The sequence below is a fragment of the Talpa occidentalis genome, unplaced genomic scaffold, assembly GCF_014898055.3.
Source record: "Talpa occidentalis isolate TD23 unplaced genomic scaffold, MPIMG_talOcc4v2.1 talOcc4.7, whole genome shotgun sequence".
In the NCBI taxonomy this organism is placed as follows: Eukaryota; Metazoa; Chordata; class Mammalia; order Eulipotyphla; family Talpidae; genus Talpa; species Talpa occidentalis.
The window spans coordinates 27,155,503-27,180,661 of NW_023605083.1; the positions used below are offsets into that span (position 1 = coordinate 27,155,503).

A 25,159-nucleotide genomic window follows, 5' to 3' on the forward strand; every position below is an offset into this window, starting at 1 on the left:
CATTGGAAGAACGCACAAACCCCAAAGCTATCCAAAACAACTGTTCACACAAAGTGACATTGGACTTAGGGTTGTTGTAGCACAGAACGTCTGGGTCTAAAATTTGTAGCTCCCTGTGGAGAAGGAGAATTGTGTGTGGTTCCTCAGATGGAGCTCGCACAAAGCAACTTGGATTCTCTACTGCAATCTCATGATCAGTTCCTGAGGCAAAAAGAGAAATGTTGGATTATTTCCAGTAGGCTGATGTATACTATTCACTCCTTTGTCATCTTTTCAAGTACAAAATCTATTCCAGGCTACCAGATGTGGATTCTAACCAATCTTCTATGAGTACAGCTAAAATATGGCTACCCCCAGGAAAAACACACACACACACACACACACACACACACACTCTCACTGTTAAAAGTCTTCATTATTAGTAGATAACACATGATGAGGCTGAATCCTTAATATCTTCCACTGGCCATAAACTAATCTGGGATGTTAATTGTGTAATAGTTGCTGCCTAAAAGGATTGAGTCTGAAAGATCATCACAAGGGGTGGCCTTAAGTCATTTGGAATTTGCAACAACAGGTGGTTTAGGGCTTCAGGCTTAGCTATGGCTTTAACCAATGTGTAGACAACCCTTGGTGCTGAGCAATGACTTATGTATTTGTGTGTGTCTGTATAGTAATAATGGAAACAGGCTCAAGCAGAAATAAAACTTCAAAAGAATTTGTAAAAATGTGAGTGTAATTGTGGATCTTTTGGGGCTTCATTGTCACTTTGAACATAACTTTGCTGTGAGGTCTTTTCTATAGAGATAGTAAGGAAATGCTCTATTTACTCTATTTGGAATTTTATAACTCACTTCTCTAGCAGCACAAGGTGATTGAGAAAATGGTTGCAGTTCATTGTGATACAATTACATTAATTAGTCCAGGCTTAAGGAGACCAAGTACTGGCCCATTAACTCCATAGACCCAGGGCTTCACTCAGTCTGGTTCCATAAAGGCTGCTCTAAATTGTTTGTCCCATGAATGAATCCTGGATGATATCATCCTGTTTGCATAGTTAGCACCATGGAGCAGTAGGTTGCCAGGAGGGTAATAGCCTGTTTTTGTTACACAAATTGTGGTAGTATTGAACCACTCCAAAAGAGACTCAGACTTTTGTTTTGGAATTAGAATAAAATATGTCTACAACATATAAAAGGCAGAAAGCCACCTAGAAGGACTCATAGTGCCCTAAAAGATATTACCAGATATCAGTGGGGTAAGAAACTGACATTCAGGTTTATATAACAGGTATGATATATTTTTAATAATGGCTTATCAAGCAGGTCTTAGGTCCAGAGAAGTTTCTTTTTTTTCACATAGATATTATCATCCTCATTTTATTTTTTCCCACTTTAAAATTATGTTTATTTAGGTAATATTGATTTACAAGACTATTTCAGGGGTTTAGATTCACACCTTTATAAATGCATGTTCCCACACCACCACTTCCACCAAAGCACCAATAATCTAATTATAGTCCACTGAGCTCCCATCTCCCTTTTGCTCCCACAAATTCCCCTTTTGGTAGCTTCAGTTCTGCTGTAAGATCTCAAGGGTTGGTTTGGGTTTGTTTTGTCTGTCCCTTTGTTTTGTTTTTTTATATTCCACACAAGTGAAATCATCCTATATTTGTCTTTATGCTTCAGATTTATTTTGCTTAGTATAATCCCCTCCAGTTACATCCATGTTGTTGCAAATGCAGGCTTTCATCCTTTTTTATAGGTAAGTCATGTTCCATTATGAATATATATCAGATCTTCTTAACTCATTCAGCCCTTAGGCGCTTAGGTAGATTCCATAATGTGGCTATTATGAGTAGTGCTGCAATGAAAAAAGGAGAGATGTGTCCTTTTTTAATTAGTGTTCTGCATTCTTCAGAGAGATATTTAGGAGCCAAAATGATGGGTTGTATAGATCTAGTTCTAAAATTTTGACAAATCTCCATACTGTTTTCCGTAGAGGCTGGATCAGTCTCAATTCACACCAACAGTGTAAAAGTGTTGTTTTTCCTCCTTATCCTTACCAGCACTTGTTGTTTCTTGTCTTTTTGATATGGGCTATTCTCAGGTGTGAGTTGGTATCTCATTGTGCTTTTGATTTGCATTTCCCTGAGAAGAAGTGATGGTGAGCATTTTTTCAAGTCCCCGTTGGCCATCAGTACATCTACTTTGGAGAAGTGTCTACTTAGTTCTTTTGCCTGTATTCTGACTAGGTATTTGTTTTCTTTTTGTTGAGTTGTATGATTTCTTGGTAGATTTTGAATATTAGCATCTTGTTGGATGTATGATGTGCAAAATTTTTCTCCTCTTCGTTAGGGTATCTGTTTTGAGAACTGATATGCAAAATTTTTCCCCTCTTCATTAGGGTATCTGTTTTGAGAACTGAGAGCGTCCAGAACACATTTCTTTTTTTTTTTTAATCTTTTTTTTAAAGATATATTTATTTATTTATACAAGTACTGGGTACAGTCAGAAGCGCGGGAGGGTGAGAGAATTCACCAGAACCAGAGTGGGGAGCAGAGCAGGCAGAAGGACCGAAGTACACTGCTGAGGGGAGCAGTGGGCGGCAGGAGAGGTCTGCGCGCCATGTTGGACCCTCCTCCGGTGGCCGGGGAGCAGCCGGGGATCGAACCGGCGCTGCAGAGGCTGCGGGCAGCTTCGCAACCCAGCGCTCAACCGCTGCGCCACTGGGGAGGCCCCCAGAACACATTTCTTAAGGAAAATTCTGATATCTAAGTTGTCTGAGACTTCTAAATTTTCAGAAGTAACAAATGACCAGACATAGTATTTTTCCCCTCCTGTTTCCTTTGGCCCCTGAGAATATTCTTGTTTATAACAATGGCTTTATCAGTTGTCTTAGGAAAACAAAATTTCCTTTAACAACAGTCACAATATGATCTTCCAGTCATATTTTTAAACTTTCCCTGCCACTCATGAGAAAAGATATATAAAGAGTAGACACTATCTGAGCCAAAAACAATTTAATATTCAGCAGCACTGTGGTGCAGCCACAGCTCTGGTGACGAGCCCACCCTGGTGGCCAAATCTTACAAGTAAGGAGGAAGGAGAGAGGCAAAAGAATGAGGATGTATGCAGGCATCTAAGAGCCCAGCTGAGGTTCCAAGCCTGAGCACTTCCCTGTAGGGTTCCATTGCCACCAAAGGAATTTTGAAAGGAGGAAAGAAACACTGAGAAGATGAATTTAGAACAAAACCTAACATCTCTTGGGGAGAGCCTTAACATGGGTACTTTTTCTTACTGCAATAGATAGTTTACCCCCACTGTATGCAGTAGGTGTATAAGGGACAAATTTTGACACCAGGGACCTTAAGTAGCCTTCAGTCCTTATTTCCTTTACCTCTTTTTGATTCCCACAACAAGGAATCAAGGGAATTTGAGCATCTGTTCTTAGTTTTTCTCCTAACCCTCCCACAATCTTAACCACAAGGCAATAGAAATAGAATTAAGAGACAAATGGAAGAAGCTTAAGAAGCTTCTATCAATAGCTTAACCTCGCCATCTTACGATCCCAAGTGTTGTATAGGAATACACTGGTCTCCTAAGTAGGTATTACTACTTTTACCTTTGTAATCATTTGTTTACTCATCCATTCTGGATGTTTTTGGTCTCAGGGCGTGAGGATCATTTTCTCGGACATGTCACGGCTCATCTTCCGGCTCAGTTCCTCCAGTGGCGTGCGGGCCACTATCAGACTGTATGCAGAGAGCTACGAGAGGGACCCCAGCGGTCATGACCAGGAGCCCCAGGTACCAAACCAAAGCTGTGGCCCCGATTCTATGTGTTTCATTGCTCCTGACAAATTCAAGGCGCACCTGTTAATCTTTAGTGGGGGTGATTTTACTGTCTAGAATGATATCTCCAGCCAAGAACAAACTCAGACCTCCAAACAAATTTAATTCATTTATTGCCATATTTGAAACAAGCAAAAAAAATGCTTTCTAGCATTTAGACTAGCACTTCCCAAATGACTTGCCTTTCTTGAATGTTCTGCAGTTTGTTAATTGGGGTGATGTCTAAAAGAAACTCCTTGTATAGATAAGTTAAGGAAGTTACCAGTTAGAGTCAAACTGCCCAACCTCCTCAGAGCCTTGATTATGCTCATGTAAATTCTGAATTTTCATTTGAAAAGCTCTTGGTTTAACCATGGTTTTGAGCTGTCAATAAAGAGGTTACTCTGGGATTCCTCTTGGAGACAGTACAAAACTCACCTTGAGAAGAGGGGCTATGGCTGGCCCGAGTTTAAAGCGAAGGGAAAATGCCAGCTATTTTTGGCAAACCTCCATAATGTTGTCAACAACAGAACTAATAAAGAACTCACTTAGAAAAATAATATCACAGGCATTAGCATACCCATTCCCTATATTCATTAAAGCTCTAGACAATGTTGATTAATACCAGAAAGGATTACAATAATTTAATGTTGGGTCTTTGGGCTTTCCTTCAGCCTGAATTTTGAAGCAGGGTCCTTCATAAGATGATTCCTTGAGATGAAAGCATTGGTTTCATCTGCAATGCTTCCTTTGTGCAGTAGAGAAGCAAGGAAAACTCATTGCTTCTCATCTTAGAGCTGCTCAGAATTTTCAGTTATAATTTTCCCTAATTGTGCCGTGAATGGAATAAGATGCCATTCTTTAACAGTAGCATGTGTGTGTGTGTGTGTGTGTGTCATATTTTTCTTTAGAGTCAAGGAACTTGTTTGAAATGATGCCGTAAATCTTTATGCCTGAACTGTAACCGAAAGGTCAGTTCAGAGTAAAATCATCCCAGATGAGGGAGTAAAGGCTAGAGGAAGCCAAGAGTCATTCTCAGAGTCACTTAGATGTAGAAGGGACTGAGCATAAAGTGCTTGGCCCTTCCCTGTCAAATGACCACAGGGTCTCCTTGTAGGGATGGGCCATGCTCTGCCAACATCATTTGTTAGTGCATACATTTCACCCAGGATGATACTAAGTCATGCAGGAATTAGAGGATTGCCCTGTCTTTCCATATAAACCTCTTCTATGTCCCATGCTGGGAAGTAAGATGAAAGCAAAGGCCTGAAGGTCCAGAGCTGTGTATAGGGCAAGGAATGAATATTCCTGGCCTCACCAACTCTGACTCACTGACTCAAGGCTATTATTTTCTTCAACATTCTCTTCTCTGTTTGCATGGGATGAGTGGTTATGATCTTTTCTTATTTTTATTAACCAAATGGGATTGGTAATTTTTATCTGCACTGGTGCATGATATCCAGGCCATTACACATGTATGAAGTAGTCCTATCCATGTATGAGTCTCTCTCAGAGATGGTCCACAAAAGTAGAGTAGAGTCATTATTTTTTTGAGGCTTCCTTGAATCTGAAAGCTCCCATGGGCCCACTGCTGGAGAGTTGTGCGTCAAGTGTATACTTTAGTTTTCACGTAAAGAAAATATAAGTAAGTCACCATTACTGTACATTTTCCATCCTATTGGATTAAGGTGTTTGCTATTTTGTATGGTTAGGGAATTCCTTCACTAATACTCTTTTAATGACTGATTATGACCTCCCTTGCTAATCATAAACAAGGGTTTATCCTAGACCTTAGCACATGATCTTACAAAAGTTTTATATTCAAATGGACTCCTTATTGAAATACCATGTATCATTGACTCACCAATTTAAACTCCTATTGCATAATACATTTAAGTCAAGATATAACTGAGAGTAAGATTTTGAAAGTTATAGATCCCTGAGAAAAGGGAAGAAAGTTCTCTCAGCAGATCTTCATGTGGGCTTATATGTTTGACCACTTGGGGCCCTCCTTAAAACATTGCTTTCCACCTGCTTCAGCCTTCAAGAACCCTAGAAGGAAAAACCTTTGGGTAACTGTTAAAAGAGGCCAAAGATAAGGTACTCTTCTCAAGGTGCTAGTGTTATCATTGATCCAGACTCTGCAGAAAAATACCAGCTTGTGTTGCTTTCTCAGCTGCAGAGGGAAGATCTTCCATGATTTTAGCTTCTTATGATTGGCAACCCAGAAAAAAAGAGAACAAATACCCATCCTCTCCCCACCTCCCATGCACTCAGACACTGGTTTATGGATTCCTCTGACCTGCTGAGATTCCACGGATGATCTTACCTGAATTTAACAGATATTTAAAAATGTTTTACCTACTGTAAATTAATATCATTTACATTCTGGTGGATGGACTAGAAATTTCCCTTCTACTGGTTTATCATCCATCATCTGGCAGTTTCACTTTGCACATGGATAGTTTCTTTTCCAACCATTTTATTTTATTTTATTTTTTAAAGATTTATTTATTTATTTATAGGGGCACTGGGTACAGTCAGAAGCGCGGGAGGGTGAGAGAATTCACCAGAGCCAGAGCAGGGAGCAGAGCAGGCAGAAGGACCGAAGTACACTGCTGAGGGGAGCAGCGGGCGGCAGGAGAGGTCTGCGCACCATGCGGGACCCTCCTCGGGTGGCCGGGGAGCAGCTGGGGATCGAACCAGTGCTGCAGAGGCTGCGGGCAGCTTCGCAACCCAGTGCTCAACTGCTGCGCTACCGGGGAGGTCCTTCCAGCCATTTTAAACACTTGTGAACCAAGCACGTTTAATCACTCATACTTGTGGAATTATTCGTAACTGACTTAGTGATGTGACTAGGAGAACTTGGGATACAATCTGTAGATATACAGCCTCTACTTCCACTTACAGAGTTTCCATTTGGTTCCTTCTGTATTTGCACATCTGTACTTGTTTCCATTTGGGTCCCTGCATGTTATGTTATTTGTTTGACGTTGATGTAAAATAATTTCTTACCTACATCAAAAAGTATTTTTAAAAAATTCTATCCATATGTGCCTAGGAATTAGTGGTGAGGGGAGTAAGGAGATGGGGGAGACCCTAATGAGATGAGAAGGTGCTGGCCTTGTCTTGTCTCCGTGGCCTTGATGAATCAGAAAGGAAAGCTTCCAAGAGCTATTTCTGAAAGTATTACATAGTTTTTAAAAGACAAGATTATTTTAATTTTACTGGCAATGGGTAGACCTTCATAAAGCCCTCAAACCAGCTGGTAGTAATTTGGAAAAAAGGATGAACCAAAGGATTGAAATTCACAGGTAACCAGAAACAGTCCAATTGTTTCCATTTTCTTTCCCACCAAATTTACTAGCAGGGCTGCTAAATTAACTCTTCATTCCCCTTCATTTCTTGTGCCTTTGAGTCTGAGGGTAGAGCAACTAATGAACAATAAAAGATCCAAAAGGAAAAGGAAGGAGAAGTTTTGTTAAGGACTGGATAATCACAGCCTGACAATCAGTCTGTGGCTAATCAACAACTGATTCTCAAACTTTAATCACAGATTATGATCACACCCCATCCAATCCCAAACCTGGGATGAGGTTCTTTCATCCTTTCTTCTAGTTGAGGGAATTTTTGTATTTCTGGTAAGATGTACCTAGAATACTTTAAGGACTGATAGTTAAACTCTGTGAGTCTCTATTAGATTCATCTGTCAAATCAAAGGCTGTCATTCTGTTCTACTCTTCTCATTATGACTTTATAATCCAAAAATATACAGAACAATTTTGTGTTACATTGGGAGAACATGTAATTTATCATCTCAGGAGAGTGAAAAATGACACTAATAATAATTACTTTGGCACTGTCCCCAATAAGCCAAGACTCTGGTTGGTTACTCTAGTTACACACCTTTATCCTTTCCTAGAGGTGCACACTTCTTAGAAATGATTTCCTTGAGAACTGGCAATATAAACCTAGAAGTACAGAGGGAACATGCCAGGAGTGAAGCATTAGATCAGTGGTTCTAAATCAGACTGCACAGCAGAACCACTGGGATGCTTGGTAAAAATGCCATGCCTGGCCCCACACCCAGAGTGTCTCCTGTAATTGTTCTGAATTGGAATGATCTGGTAGTCAGCATTTTAAACAGCTTGCCAGATCATTCCAAATGGACGAGTGTCTCTCAAACATTAATGTTTATGTAGTTTGCGGGTCGGGGCGGGGCAGGGGGTATGTGTGTGGGTTTTCTTAGACTGAAGATTTGACGAAAGTCTGAGAATCTGCATTTCTAATAAGCTCCCAGATAATACTGTGCTGATCAGGAGCCACACTTGGAAAGCAAAGAGTTAGATGAATGGTGAAGCTCTCAGAGCAGACCTGGAAAAGCTTTCAAATTGTAGAAAAAACAACACGTGTTTTTAGTGCCCTGGAGTGCTAGGCTGCCGTCTTCTGGACTTCTATCTCCGGGTGTCCATCGGGATCCACTTGAATGTCTTACGGCCATCTCCAGCTTGACATGTGCAAAACTGAACTCTTGCAAGTCTCTCCTTATACTGCTCCCTTCCACACCCAACCCCTACCTCCCCTACACCCCCCCAAAAAACAAACCCTTCTTTCAATGTGATTATCATCTAGTAAGTGGCACTTCCATTCTTCTAATTGGTTTGGAAAAAAAAAAAAAACCCTATGATTCATTCTGATTTTTTCTTTCTCTACACATGCAACACCAAATCCTAACAAAGTGTCCTTCAAATCAAGCCAGACACGAACGTGGTCTCACCGCCTGTACTATTTCCACATGGGGCCAGGTACTGTTTGTTCTCTCATCTAGATTTGTGCTGTGTCTCCTAACTGGGTTCCTTCCTTCCATTCTCACCTACACCTAGTCTCAGCATGAGAAGCCCCATTCAACCATACCTGAGTTAACTATACCTCTCCACTATTGGTGGGCCCCTAGATTTAACTTCAGGATAAAGGCTGTAGATAGAGGAACCAACCAGGTTCTATCACCAATGGCAATGATTTAATCAATCATTTCTGTGTAAAGAAACTTTCACAGAACTCCTAAACAATAGAGTTCAGAGAGCTTCTGAGTTGGTAAACACCTCAAGGTGCTGAGAGGGTGACATATCCAGAGAATTGTTTCCTTGCTCACACCCTAGTCTCAGCACAGAAAACAGATTGTTTTTTAAAGATTTATTTATTTATGCATACAGGAACTGGGGTACAGGCCAGAGATGCAGGGGGTGAGAGGATTCACCAGAGACAGAGTGGGGAACAGAACTGGCAGACTGAAATACACTGCTGAGAGGAGCAGCGGGCGAGACAGGAGAGGTCTGCTGCACCATGTGGGTCACCTTCCTGGATTGCTAGGGATCGAACTTGTGCTGCAGTGGCTGTGATAGCTTCATAGGTTGCGTCTTAACCCCTTGCGCCATCAGGGAGGCTCCCAAACAGATGATTTTTTAATGGCGTGTTTAGATAGTCTCATTGCCCTGCTAAATCATGCAGTGGGCCTCCATCTCACTCACAGAAAAGCCAAAACCCTTGATCAAGGCCTGAAACTCCCTCCTGGAAATGGTTCCTTCTTCCTCTGACCTCATCTACCTCTTGTCCTTATCCTCTCTCCATTCTAGCCATTGTCCTGTGAACATGCCAAGAATACTCTGCCTCCTAACATTTACAGTGGCTGTTCTCCCTCCCTGGAATGCTTCTCCCTCCAGTGTCTGCATGGTTTCTCCCCTCAGGGATGTATTAATAGCCATATATTTAAAAAGTGAGGAAATACTTCATTTTTCTTTTTCTCTTCGGAGTTTAATCTGTATTGTTATAATTTGGAAATAGGCGGGTGGAGTGAAGTAGAGAGTTGTTTAAGAAAAAAGCACGTGGTTAATGGGTTGGGATGTAAATGCTTTGGCCAAGTTAAAGAGCTGGCTCATTTTGCATGGAAGAGAGACATGACCTAGAGATCTTCAGCAATTTAAAGAATAATACGATGCAGAGAAAGACGACCAGCTGTTCTCCATAACTAATGAATATGTAATTTGAGGATATAAATTCAAGCTGAACTGGAAAGCATTCAGATTGACTGTTAGAACATTTTCTCAACTCTGAGGTCTTCTGCCTAATTAAGATGACTGGTTTGTGTTTTTCTGGAAGTCTCTCTTAGATTCAAGAAAGTTTTAAATGTGAGCAAGGGTAGAGAGGATTGGCTCGAGGTGATTTCTCAATGTGTTCTTAAAACTTAAAATTTTTTTTAAAGATTTATTTTTTATTTACACAATAGCAGGGGTACAGGCCAGAAGCAGAGAATGGTGAGAGGATTCACCAGAGACAGAGTGGGGAGCAGAACAGGCAGACGGACCAAAAGCACTGCTGAGGGGAGCAGTGGGGCTGCAGGAGAGGTCTGCTGCACCATGTGGGAATCTCCCTGGCTGGCCCGGAGTTGAACGCCCAGTAACCCACTGCACCACCAGGGAGGCCCTAAAATTCATTTATTATTTTTTGAAAAGAAATTAACAAGTTCTGGTCAGGATGGTTAGATTTCCCTCTAGTGGCACAGAAAGGAATTTAGTATAGCTGTATTTTCACAGATCAGTCCCTGGGAGCTGAATGTAACTTGAGAAAGAAGCAAAGATACATAGGTTTTCTATATTTCTATTCATTGAAATAATTTACTTCCTGTGGGGGAAACAGTGTGAACATTTCTTATTACTCACATACTCACATCTGCAGAATCTGCCATGGGTTGTTTTCTCTGAAACTGAAAATCTTTCCTGGGTTGGTCATATGATGAAGTGTGAAAAACTTCCTTGGACTGGGATTTGATCAGGTGTTTCCCAAGGGTTGTCACAGTCCAGGACTGTTAAGAGTTTGATGACAAGAGGCCTTTCCCTTTGCCTCTGTTGCGATTAGAGCTCCCTTCTAAGTACTGAGTGTCTGCTAGCTCGAGGCAGGGAATGACCCTGTACGCACACACCATGGACAGCCTAGAACTTGAGGGAAAGTGTGTCTTGATGACAATTGACGACCACTATAATCTGCTTATGTCAACCCACAGACAAGCCCCCTCTTTGTCAGTATATAGAAAATAGAAAATTTTACAAGATCCAAATCTTGTAATAATATCTGAATGTTGACAATTTATCCTAAGAGCAGAGTGGCCTTAAGAAGCAGAAGAACTCAGAGCTGTTCCTTGATTCTGGCTTTGGGTAAATATTGAATTAAAGTTTAGATACCTTCAGTCCTGAAAAAAAAACATATTTCCACTTCCACCTCCCCTTATGCAAATTCAAAAAAAAAATGAAATTAACTTTAAAAATAAATGTAAGGAGATCTAAAAAAATTTTTATTTTTTTCCACCCCTTATGATGCTGTTTATTTTGGTGCCTCTGTTTTGCTATGTCTGAAACACATGCTTACCAAGTTACTGGTTAATCTGGCGCTGTTTAGGGCCACAAATCAGAATCTTGCTGGATCTTGTTTACTCAGCCTGAAAAGGGAGCATGAATGAATTTGCACTGGTCACACAAGTACAGAGGGTTACTGGTCATGAGATGAATGGGCCTGACTAGCTGTGGCCAGCACAATCTGACTTTCCCAGCACCCTCTCTGTCCCAGCACAGCACAACCAACTTTCCATGCCTCTCAGCAGAAAGCTACCCAAAGCTCATGGACTGGCAGCAGTTCAGGCTCCCTTTGAAGCAGTGCCCTTCTCTGGTAGGTAGTAAATCATTGGCATGGCTCATAAATAAGCGAGCATCTTGCCAAATGAATACTGATGATGAGTCCGGGATGGGCTGTGACCTTCAGTGGCTCGGGACTAGTATGTCATTCAAGTAGCAGCGCGAGGAGGAGGCCCACTGCCTGGGCTCCCCTCCATGGTCATGGTTTATTCCTGTGCAGAACACAAGATCCTAGAGGGAAGGGAGGAATGTAGCTGTTTTAACTCTCCTGTCTGCTCTTGGCTGATCTGAAGTTTGAAACCCTAATCCCAGGATGAGAAACACTGCTCAAGGTGCAGGTGAGGGAGTTTTCCATCCTTTGTTTTGCCTCCCAGGAATGCTGGGAGATGTGACAAACTCTGGGAGAGCAGCTTTGGATGCTGGAATGTGTAGACCTTGAGTAGGACAGAAAGGAATTAAAGGTTTATGAAAACCTTGTTGTATATTTCATTTTTTTGGTTTTATTTCTGAGCATTTTTGTTGGAAGAAATCATGATATGAGGCATTGTTTCATAGACTGGGGCCTGCATTCTCCTAACTTAATGGGTGGTAGATGTGGCTGTATTGTAGTGTTACTTCAGATCAGGGAGGCCAACAGATTAAGAGATGAGTTCCACTGAAAAGATGCCTGGTTCTTCACAGTTCCCAAGAGGAGATGGCATGACACAACATGCGGGGCCACACATGGCAACACCAGCATTGGTTAGAAGGCAGAAGGAGTTGGGGAGCTAGGGGCAGGAACTTTTCTATGGCCTCTATGGGAAGGAATGGATGTGGCAGGGCATGCACGTTTGGGATTAGCTAGGTGGAATAATTTCAGTGCATTTTAGGGCATAAGGACTATCCCTAGTTACCTGGCCCTGAGATGATGAGGGCACAGACATGGTAGGCCAGTGTGAGTCCTGTGACAGCCCAATAAAGGAGGTGATTGGGGGTTGGGCTTTGTATTGGTCAGTCAGCATATGTAAGCTCTGCTCCCAGGGAAGCTGTTTGCTATCACAAGAAATTAGCTAACCCTTGCAGTCAGCAAGATCCTAAGATGGCAGAACATCATAATAAGCAATGACAAACCCAGTTACTTTTTCAGGTAGATAAAACTGTTTGGGGAACCAAGATTTTGTTCTGTAACATATTTTCAAGTTTGAAGGTCCAGTGTTGTAAGACTGGGCTTTGGAATCATATATCCTTGGACTTGAACCTGAAGTTTGCCACTCTACAGTTCTGTGATTTGGGGTAACAATTGCTCTGTTTCAGCTACTTTATCAGTCAGATGGGACACACGAAAGTGCTCAATAAATGTTAGTGGTCATTTGTACTCTTATTCTTGCCATTATTTTTATCTTTAGTAACAATGTCAGTCTAATTTCTGATCATATGAAGAGCAAAGAATCTTGACTAATCATCAATTTGTTATATGATGAAATTAAAAGGTCTTGTCTTATTACCTCCTTCCATTATATTCCCTGAGGGCCACCTGGATCGATGGAAGACATCCCAAGAGAACTCACAGCTTCTAAAGACCTTGGTCTTCTAAGAGGGTTACCAGGGCACTTGTGACTTATATCAAACTGTACTGAAAGGTCAAGTAAAGAACTTGAGATTTTCTACCTGTCTCTCCTTCTCCTCTCCTTCTCTGACTCCTCCCATCCTTTAGGGTCCTTACTTATGGAGCAAATTCGCAACCCTCCTGCCTTGACGTAAGAGACACTGAGTTGGGGGTTTTCACTGTTCCAGTTTTATCCAGGAGAATGTGCAGTTGACTGGTTGTTACAGTTGATTTTCCAAAGAGAAAGGATTTAAAGACTAGAGCAGGTATAAGAGTAAGGGGAAGCTCATCAAAAAGAAAATTTCTGGAGTCTCTTTGCTAGTTCTGAATCGTGTGCATTCAAAGTGTAAAGCGCAAAAGCTAGTTTCATGGAGTAGCTGTTAGCAGGCCTTTTCTGCCAAAAGCCAGATAGTAAATACTTTAGGCATTGCTAGCTGTGTTCTTTCACTGGGGCTGCTGTTACCATAGCCTGGGGATCTTAAACAACAGAAGTGTATGGTCTTTCTCACAGTTCTGGAGGCTGGATGTCCAAGATCAGGGTGTCGGCAGGATTGGTTCCATCTGAGGGCCATGGAGAGAGATCTGATCCAGGTCTGGTTTGTAGATAGCTGGCTTCTCCCTATGTTGTGTATCTTCCCTGTGTGTGTGCCTGGGTCCAAATTCCCTTTCATATAAGGACACACCCATCATATTCAATCAGGGCCTACTCTAGTGGTCTCAGTTTAATTTGACTACCTCCGTAAAGACTCGGTCTCCAAATAAGGTCCCATGCAGAGGTACTGGGGGTTAGGACTTCAACGTAGGATTTGGGGCACACAATTCAATCACAATAGCAGTCATATGGTTTGTGATGCAACTTCTCAACTGCCAGTGTAGCACAAAAGCAGCCACAGGTAATGCGGAAAGGAATTAGTTAATGAATTTATGGGCAATGAAATTCAGATTTCATATCACTTTCATGTTTATAAAATACTCTTGTTTTTTTTTTTCTCAACCATTTAAAAACTTAAAAACCACCTTTAGTCCTCAGCCCTCAGGAAGCATCTAGTCTATTGTCGCTTTTTGTTCTTCAGGAATTACAATTAGGTTGATCAGTGTGATGTTAACAAAAGCTAAAATATTTTGATGATTTACCAGGATTTCCCAGCAGTACATGTTATACTGGACATTTCTGTAATAGTGAATCAAACTGCTAACAGCAACTCATATTCGTGTAGTGTTTTTCATTCTAATATTGCCCAGGATTTGTAGTCATTGTGAATACATACACCATGCTCTCAATGAATAAGATCCAATAAAAATATAGAAATAATTTTTACTGTTTCTGATAGCACCTTTAATTCTTGCTACCCCCACAGGGCAGTCCTTGGACCAGCAGCACTAGCATCTCCTGTTGCTTCTTAGAAATGCAGAATCTGAGGCCCCACCCCAGACCTGTTGAATCAAACTGGGCATTTTCACCAGCTCCCTTGATGACCTGTGTGCACATCCAAGCATTGAGAGATCCTTCCAGGATGACCGTGGGGTCCTTATTTCTCCCTCTGCTTAGCAGAATTGACTTTCCCACTAGACCAGATAAATCCCTCTGATGCCCAACTACTGGGGAGCATTTATAGCATGTCTGGCCACTACTATTCCCTCCTCCTTCTGGAAAACTAAAATAGGCAGAAAATAACCCAAATGTCCCAAGACCTTGGAAGACTTGTCTCTTCTCAGAACATGTAACAAAAAGGGAAACAAGAAATTCAGCTTCATATCACATCTCCATAGAAACCTTGCCTCAATATCAACACCCCAGCGTTAGACTGTGTTTTCTTGACACAATTATACTAGTCAAAGTGACAGATTTAAAATAACCTGTAAACAAAATAAAGAAAGTTCTAACTGGATTTTACCAGGACATGCCCCCTTGCTAAAACTGGGGGTAGATAGTCTAGCAGCGCTTCAGTTACTAGGAAAAGGTGATTTGCTAAGAGTTAAGGGTTATATGGCAGCTGCATCTTAAAGGCAAAGTTCACAGAAGAATATGTTCTTTTGACGAATGTGGAAGACACTGTCATTGCACTCATAAAATGTATATTAATGGTCCATAAATTCTACTCACAATCTTTATCTTGTGGGGAAGAATCTCTCTTTGAGAACGGGCTTGTGTCTGTCTTTTTAGTGCCTGGAGTTGAAGATTCACCTGTGATGCTGCCTTTGCCATAGACTCTGGGAACCCTCCCAGCTGAAGCTTTCTTTCTTTCCACTTTGCTTCTGCTACTAGTGCTCAGTCCTTGTTAGCTGACTGCTTTAGAAACGGACATGCCCTTTAGGCATGTTTTCCAAGGACTGTGAGGCCTGCACCTTCTGTTTTCAGCACTGTCTTGTACAGCAGCAATCTGACTGCATTCCCTCCAGCTGGTGGCTGGCGGGACGAGGCCTCCTCACAGACACTGCAGAAGGCCAGCTTCCCTGGGGCCCTTGGCTTCTCAGAGACAGAGAGATCCCCCTCTGGTTCAGTAACTTTGAGTATCTTTTTTGCCAAGAGCTCAGAACACTTCTGACGGTCTTAATCTTTTTCTTTGACCTGACCTTCATCAGAAATGGTAATAGCAACTTCATTTATAGATAAGGAAGCGAAAGCCAGAGGGGTTGTTGTCTCTCTATCAAAGGTCAGCCTGTTGGGGCTAGAATGTTGCTCTACTCACTTCTACCTTACCGTTGATAGCAAGCTAGCTTCCTACTTCAAGAATAACAATAATAACAACACTGTCTTGAGCATGTGCCTTCCTGCATCACGGCCAAGTAGAATGCTAGAGTTTTGTGTCTGTTCCATCTAATTCTCACCAAAATCTGTTGTGCTAGGTCCTTATTTGAACAACATAGCTAACATGCCTGACTTAATGGATCTGTAGAGATACTGCATCAAACAATATCAATATATAAATTATTTTCATGCCACAGGGAATGTGTGTAAAGATTAAGTATATACTAGTGAATGAATAACACAGGGTATTAGAACAAGGGCAATTATGTCAGAAAGTAATAACAAAGTGGATACAACAAAGCATTTGATAAAGTATCCCATTTACAATGAAAATTCTGTAAACAGGAATCAGTGAAAAGTATTTTAACCTCATAAAGAGTATTGCTAAAGAAAAGTCTTGGACAGAGACTACATGTGCCGACTATTTCTTACTAACTAGAGGGAACAATTTGATGGTTTCATTTAGAACTTGAGTATGCTCTTCCCTGTGATTGCTTTATTTCACAGTTCTTAAAAAAATAATTCCAAATAATATATCTGGAATGAAGAAACCTTTTACAGTAAGGGCATAAAGGCAAATATTTTTTAAATTTTCAGAAAATGAAATCTTTTCCCTCGGTAGAAGGGCAGACTAGGGTAGTGAGATACAGCACAGCTTTGCAGTTAAAACCATGCCATTGACTGGGTCCCGAACTCAGCTCTGCTACTTACTGTGTGATTGAACACTAACTCGCCATGCCTCTGAGTTGCAATTTCCTCATTTGTAAAGTGGGAATAATATCATCTACCTCCTGGACTGTTATAAGGAGTAACTCAACACATGAATCTGGATAAGTGTGTGACAAATAGTGGATATTCAGTGTCAGCTATTAAAAATTGCTAAAGATGAGGGCCTCCCCTGGTGGCGCAGCGGTTGAGCGCTGGGTTGCGAGGCTGCCCGCAGCCTCTGCAGTGCTAGTTCAATCCCTGGCCACTGGTGAGAGTCCCACCAAAAAAAATAAATAAATAAATAAAAATAAAAATCGCTAAAGATGAGTGAAAATTGTAGACCTCAAGGTACAAAATATAGATAAGACTGAGAGGGCATTTCCTTTTCTCAAAACTTTTGCAAGCCAGAAATCAATTTATGGTCTTGCTGTGGAGACAAATCCATCCTGGCAACATACCATTTCCTGGCTTCTAAGTCTCCTTAGCAAGAGAGGGGATGTATTTGGTGTTCATATGTTCAAGCTACTCTACTTAGCAGGGTAGCTTTCAGCAACAGAGCCAAGAATACACAACTGCAGACTGCTGAGGGTCCTGCTGTTTTCACATCTGCATGCCTGGTAACAACTGTGTGAGCCTGTGTCTGAATGCTGTTGTCAGCTGCGCATGGAGAAAGAGGACCTCCTGCCATGTGATGATAGGAAAGACATTCCCTTTTCTATGCTCATTAATGCTAATTTGCAGAAGGGCTTTGAAATGTGACTTGGTGGCAATTTACAGGCAGAAAGAGTATGACTTCAGATCTGGATTCTAATTACTGGTCCATAGGGAAAGGGCCAGCCAGAAAGACCTATGTCTGAAAATTTGCTTTGATGCCTGTAAATAATCAGGCAGTGAAAATATGATTTAAAACTGACAGGGAACATTTAATGATAATGCTATTAATACCTACCATTAATGGAGTGTTTATGTGAAGGCATCTTGCTAAGTGCTTTACATACATTGTTTCATTTCATGTTCCCAGAAGCCCTGTGAAGCAGGAACTTTATTAGTAGCCCAATTTCAAAAATGAAGCACAGAGAGACTGAGAATCTTGTCTAGCAAGTCCTGAAAAAGGAATTAAACCAAGACCAGTGGTTCATACATTCAGCCAACATGGTATATGATGAGTGGAGGTGGTCACTTGAACCAGTTCTTCATTTTCTATCCTTTTGCATTGTTTTTGGTGGCAGAAGGGGGGTTAGAAATGGAGAAGAAAGGAGAGGAAAAGGGGAAGAGTGACCTGGGGAATGCTATGAAATTTAAGTGATGAACTCTTACAGAGTTACACACAGGACAAGAGAGGTCACCCAGTCTGCCTAATGACTTTCAGCTCCGCCCATGGCGCTGACTGGTGGGGACTTTGTTTTCTTCCCTTCTTCATGCCCACACGATACTGCTGAGTGTGGAGTCAAATAAAGCTCATGTTTGAATATGTGGGATAATCGGTTCATGAGGCTTCTACTCTATTTTGAATTTGCATCTTTTTTTTTTTTTAAATATTAAATTTTATTTTTATATTCCCCATACAATTGCAAATGCCCATTCTGACCCCAATCCTTCCCCTCCCGCCCCCCAAAAAGTGTCTCTGGTTCATAGTTTTTTGTTGATTTTGATTTTCACTTTCTTATATTCATTTCCTGGTCCCTTATTTAAGTTTTCTAGATTCCTGCTATGAGTGAGACCATCCGGTTGAATTTGCATCTTAATTGCAGTCTTTCATCTTCTACAGTCCCAAATCAGTTGTAAAAGTGGGAAGCATGTGGAGAAGGAGGTCAAGAATGCTCCAAAACCTAGCTAAGTTTTTGCTTTGACTGAACTTCTTTGGGAGTATTTCATCCATGTATATCTTGGAGGCGCTTTCTGCCCCTCAGAAGAGAGCTTTGCTGGACGGTTTTTTTTTTTTTTTAGTTATTTTTTTATTTATTTATTTTTTTTATTGTGGTAATGACAAGATAGAGTTGCTGGCCCTGAATTCAGATTTACTTGTAATTCTTTTTCATATTCTACATTTGGTTCATGTTGGTCCATTCTGGATCAGAATAGATAGGTAGATTTATTACATGAAAAGGGGATTAAAGTTAGAATCATGGTTGTATGTGTTGTAATAAAGAGCAAAATGTTTGCAGTTTAGTTATTTCTCATACTTTGTATTAGCAAACAGATATTTGACTTTATTTTTAGTAATAATTTTGCTTCCCAGATGCTCCCCAAATGGATTTAGAATAGCTCATCATCTTCATGACCAAAGATCTGGACTACTGTTACCAGAGCAATATAGAGCATATAGAGTATACTCTATATACTCTATATAGAGTACATAGAGCAATATAGAGTATATTTAGAGGTCTATATACTCTATATTGCTCTATATAGAGCAATTGCTCTCTATATAGAGCAATATAGAGTATATAGAGTATATAGAGCAATAGAGAGTACCTCTGAGCAAATCAGAAAAGGTGACTTCAGCAGGACGTGTGGACTTTGCCCAGAACAATGAGACTTATGGACAGCATCTTTGTGAGATGACAAAGGCCCTTTCCAGGATTCCTGGCTTGTAGAGAGATACTTGGTGTGGATTTCCATCCGTGTGTATCCCCTTGGGCAAGGCCCTTATCAAGCAGCCCTGATGGGCCTGGGTGCTGGTATTTGGCATGAGCAGTCAAGGTGTGAAAGGCCGTGTGGTCCTGAACCTTCACCACCACCACTGGAAGTATTATTGGAAACAAAGCCCGCGGGTGACTCCAAGTTTATAATCATAACAGGTATGAGTTGGCCCATGACTCCTGGGATTTAAGAAATGCTACATCTTCATATTGCATGAACAAGCACTTTCTCAGTCGCCCTCTTATTAACAGGCAGGAAGCCCAGTAGTGGTCATTTGGGGGTTCTTGCCTACTGTTCAGGCCCTCTAAGACAGCGCAAAGGGGATAGAGATAGGGAGAGTGCATTGCTGTCCTGGAGAAGAGGGTCTGACTCCCTGGCATAGAGATGCATCATGGAGATGCTCCTGCAGCGCAGTGACACCACCTCTGCGTGCTGCTCCTGCCAGCTGGTGTGCGGCTCCGGACGGGGCCACCACTGGGGCTATCCTCAGGTGCTTCTTTTACCCTGGCTGTCCTCCTGCTGCCTCCCTCCCTCCTTCCTTAGCAGTGCTGCACCTAAGGGTCCTCAGTTCCCCACTACTTCCAGAATTTACAGACCTTTCCCTTTACTCCATACCTGGGTCGGCCAGCTTTCCTATTATTTCAGCTGTGGAGTTTTTTTTTTTTTTAATAAGAAATTCTTTTATTTTTTTATTTATTTATTTTTTTTAATAGAGGCATGTTTTATTTATTTATTTGTTTGTTTGTTTTGTTTATACATGCACTGGGTACAGTCAGAAGCGCGGGAGGGTGAGAGAATTCGCCAGAGCCAGAGCAGGGAGCAGAGCAGGCAGAAAGACCGAAGCACACTGCTGAGGGGAGCAGCGGGCGGCAGGAGAGGTCTGCGCGCCATGTGGGACCCTCCTCAGGTGGCCGGGGAGCAGCCGGGGATCGAACCGGCGCCGCAGAGGTCGCCGGCAGCTTCACAACCCAGCGCTCAACCGCTGCGCCACCGGGGAGGCCCTCAGCTGTGGAGTTTTGAAGTTTTCACCCCAGCCCAGCACTTGTGCAACTAACTTAGCATTTAGTGCTAATTAAACCCCCAAGCAACCCTGGGCAAATTCGTGGGGAAAGGGAGAAGGAGAAGAGAGAGAAGGTGCTGGGGAGAAGAGGGAGGGAGAGAGAGAGAGAGAGAAACCTCCCCTTGATTCTGTTATGAATATGTTTAGGGCTCACCTGAAAAATCCAGATTAATCTCATCTCGAGGTCTCCAACTTAATCATCCTTTCTGCCCACCAGAGAGGGTAAGACCCAACTGTCAAGTACCTGACTGTGGTGCTGAGTGACAGACCACAACCAAGACTTTCACATCAGGACATCATATGAACAAGTCTGTTTCTAAAATCCTGGGACCTCCCTTGTGGCACAAGGGATTAAGTCACAGCACCATTAAGCAATCTGCAGCCACTGCAGCACAAGTTCGATCCCAGCCAGAGGAGCAGACCTCTGCTTTTTGGCCCTCTGCTCCCCTCAGCAGTGTATTTCAGTGATCTACCTGTTCTGCTCTTCATTCTGTCTCTGGTGAATCCTCTCACCCTTCCACATCTCTGGCCTACACCCCAGCTCTTGTATGCATAAATGAAAAAAAAAGTAAGAAAATCAAATCCTTTGGCCCTGCCCTACGTCAGATCTCCTAATCAGAATCTCTGGGAGGCAGCAAGCAATCGGCTATTTACCAGACCCTTCAGGTGATTCTGATGCACATTCGAGTTTGAGTACCACTGCCTTAGACTAAGCAGAGAGAACACAGACGAAGAATGATGTATTAATGCAATTATTAGGGGAAGGACCATGTTCCCCACCCCCATTTACATGCAGCCACCTTGAACTAGCTACTGGGAACTTGAGGGGGTCTGAGCAGCCAGGGAAGCTACAAAACCCAGAAGAGAGGTGGGCTCTAGGACAGAGAAGAGCTCTTTTTCCTGCAGCCCGACTTGCACCCTGACATGGCTGGGAAGGAGACATGGAAGGAGACAAGTGGAGAGACACATGGGGAGGCTGACAATGGCAGTGGTTATCTTGATGTGGTGTCTCCTTGTACTCCAGATTTCTGGGACCTGCTTTAGGACCCCTTTCCTGTGGTTGCCTCTCATAACGGTGCCTTCAACTGGTGGCATGCTTTCAGTCCTCAGCACCTCCACTTTGGGCTGACCCAGTTTGGCTGGACATTTATCCCAAGGAAATGGGTAATTTGGGTTGGTTTACTGGGAAACTATTATCCTTTCTTCTCTCTCTCTCTGTACACTAATTCCATTAAAGTTCTTTCACATTAAGAATATACTTCTTTTGACTTTATGTAGTGGATGGCAGGGTTCCATTTTAGAATGTGCAAGTTTCGGGGACTTCAGATACCCCTCAGTCCCACACTAATAAAATAGTGAAAGTCAAACAGTTCCTCCCTTAGGATCAAGAGAGGGTGACACTGATTTAAATCCCTATTTTATGAATGCCAGAATGTCAGTTTTCTGTTGCTTGACCTATATTCTCTATATTATGTATCCCAAACCATGAACCATGAGTTAGGATAAGAATTGTCACCCCAGAGTGATACTTTCCTGATCGTCCTAATGTACCCTCCTTGTCAATACCAGTCCAGCGCTGGGTTCCCTCCATAAATTCTCATAGATCTTGCTTAATAAGTGATTGCGCTTCTGGTTAGGGTTTTGTTTTCCTCAAAAAGAAAAATATTCCTCAGTTAACTATTTACTTGGAGTCTTGTGACATTCAGCCCATCTACCCCTCTCCTGCCCACTGCCAATCAGGGTAAGAAGTTCAGTTTGTTCAGAGTTTGTTTTTATCACTCTGACGTACACAAACAAGGATCAAAATATCAACATAAAGAAAGAGAAGAGAGGAAAACAAATGAAGGGAGAAAGTCTCTCTGTCCTCCCAGAGAGTGTGGACAGATTAAAACCCTAATAACACAGTGGAGATGACAGTGAAATTAGCCAGGTGCAAAATCAAGAGCACCAAAAAAGCACAGTTATCAAGGTCAACATTGTAATGCAATATTTTTTAAAAATCAAAATCAATGCAAAAAAAAATCCATCATAAACGAAGTACCAAAATTTTAGAGACTCTTCCCGATCCCCTCTTTAGCCTGTATGCTCACTACATCTGATATGGCACCCCTCACCCAACCCCCCCCCCACATGGAGCAAGGAGCCTGGGGCCACAGTGCAAGAGCAGGTAAGTGGCTACTTCGCTAAGATAGCACTCCCTATTTCCTGCTCTTGCATGTAGAAAAGCTTTGTCAAATAGTCTAAGAATAACTGGAATTGGGGAGGGAAAGCCATATCTTAATTGATTCAAGTATCTATTAGATTATCTCCTTTATTGGAACTTTCAATACATTTAACTCATGGAACTGGGAATGACCTTCTCTTCACTGTCCAGTGGCTGGTGGGGATGGCTTGTTAGTCCTTTCCCGCCCCTCATCTGCTGTGGCACTTGTCTAGCACAGTGGGATGCCAATCACAACATATTTCCTCTTAGTTCATTTTGTCTCCTTGGTTTTTCCTCATCACTCATAATTCTCATTTTCAGAATTGTGTGATCAAAGGAGCAGTAGAGGGGGTGTTATCCCAGCTCAGCCACCACACACACAAGGACCCTGAACCAAACATGTCTTCTTGTTGGGATTCAGTTACCCCCTTAGTGATATGAAAGAATCAAACTGGATCATTCCATGCTCCTCTCTGCTTCTCAGGTTCTGTGCTTCCAATATCTACCTCAGAAGTCTCACATCCAGAGACTTCTCATTTTTATCCCTCTTATCACTCCCCATTCTGAGGACCTTTTCAATTGCTCAAGGAAATGTATCCCTCTCCCCTCTATCTTTTCATGTTGCTGATAATATGAGAGAAGTTTCTGGAATTCACATGTATCCAAACTGTAATTCCTAAAGAAAAAATATGACAGTGAAAGCCAAGTATTGCTGACCTTTTCACATGCCCAGAGCCTTTCCTGAATATCTACTAAAGTTTCTGTCTGCCTCATCATCTTCTTTTCATCAAACTTATATGATGTTCATTGTAGCACTAGTTGATCAGATGCATTCGCAGTAGCAGGTACTTTACTATGACTTGAACTAGACAAAGTTCCTGTCCTCATGATTTGGCCATTCATTCTAAAGTACACATTTGATACAGTTCTGCAAACAATAGACATTGTTGTATAACTTTTAATGATGACTTGATGTTCCTCTTCCAAAAGACTGGCAAGAAATTCAATCTTGAGCATTTTTAGGGTTCTCTCCTCACAATTCCCTAGAGTTATATGAACATCTAAAGACTTTCTGGGTTCCTGGAAAATGAGTGAAAGGACCTCACTAATGTTCTGTCCATGGTAATTATCACATCTGTCCTTTCTTCCAAACCCTCCTTCAAGAACAGATGACTCCACGGCTCCAATGCCAGGTTGGCACGGGACTCTGGCCCAAAGTGGAGTCTGCATGTTCAAGGTCTTCCTCATGTGGAGAGTCCAAAGAAGTGTTTCCTTCCCTTCAGTATGCATGGTTACCATTGAAATTTTTTCTCTGATGTGATCAGGGGTAAGATAGTTAAAAGAGGTGATTAAAGGCATACATGTCTTGACCATGGTATCTTTAGAAGAAAACAAAATATTATGTTCACTTACCAATCTTCCCAAAGTTCAAAACCTTTTCTTTGAATATGAACATTCTGTTTAGCATTGTGATTATCTTTCTTTAAAAGATTCCCACCCATCAGGTTCACCTTTAATGAGTAGGAACTTAAAGACATTGTTTAAACAATCTGAGGAAAGAATTTTCTATTCTTTTAAAATTTCCTCCCAATATTTTGCAGCATCTCACCTCTTATATGACAGGTTCAACTAATCACCCTTTCTTACTTCTTTCCAAAACATTCAACTTAGTTTTCATAGAAAGAAAGCTTCTTATTTTCTCATTTCACTAATTTATATATAATTTAGTAATCGCATCATCTCTATAACAAGTACATCAGACACTAATAAATTTACCAACAAACGTAATGGACTCCCAATAGGTGCCTAATTTGACTGTAGATGAGCACATAGATTAGAGTGATTTCTTGGTCACAGACATCTACTACACTGTGCCATCAATCTAGATGTTTTACAGAAGAAATGGAAAGAATGGGCTCATCTCTAGAGTTAAGTGGACATCAGTCAAGAGGACTTCTGCTGTCTCTACAGCACTGGCTGCATCTGCCTGGCAATAGGTGCCACCACTTAAAATCATTCACCTTCAAATGTACAAGATAGAAGACAAATTATGTTTCAGTTTTCAGTTCTTGAAGTTTCAAATTCAATTTACAGCATTTACTTAATAGGATATTTTCAGTTTATCCAGAACTTCATTAAAGTGATTGCTTTGAATTTCGCTCTCCTTCTCTGTCCTCTTTTGAGGTATCAGTGGAAAAAAAATAGCAACAAAATGGAAGAAGACAAGAGGGAAGAGAAGATAGGAGAAGAAGAGGAGCAAAAGCTAATAAGCCGATTTCTATAGAAAATGGGTCCTTGGCTCCTAGAGAAACAAGACGGCCTTATATATATATAAGTATCAGGTGTAATATTGCCTGGCAAAACATGCCTGTAGGAAATTTTTCTGGGAAAGAGTTGGGCTGATAAAAGGAAAATAAATCCCTCTGTTTCAATATGTCAAATTTCTGTGTGCAATCAGTGGGAAGCGCTGTTTTCTTGCGCAGGTATGAAATTTCTCTAGATCTCCATCTCCCCTTTAGCCATTTAACACAAATGCCTTAAACTACTGGACTTGCTGACCAGTCTGTCTGATAGCTTTTATAACCTCACCGTTCAGTTCAACACAACTCTAACCTCTCCCCTTCCTATTCCTTACCTAATGAATGAATTCCTTGCACTTCGCCTGGTGTTTCAATCCCTTTACACAAGGCCAGCTCA

General features: G+C 41.6%; 1 protein-coding gene across 1 annotated transcript in view; it reads left to right on the top strand.

Moving 5' to 3' along the window:
* Positions 1–25,159, top strand: part of PGM5 (phosphoglucomutase 5) — a 163,357-nt gene that overhangs the window by 134,941 nt on the left and 3,257 nt on the right. Inside the window, exon 10 of the mRNA XM_037495341.2 lies at positions 3,674–3,808. Coding sequence (XP_037351238.1) covers positions 3,674–3,808 — 135 coding nt within the window. The remainder of the gene's footprint in view (positions 1–3,673; positions 3,809–25,159) is intronic.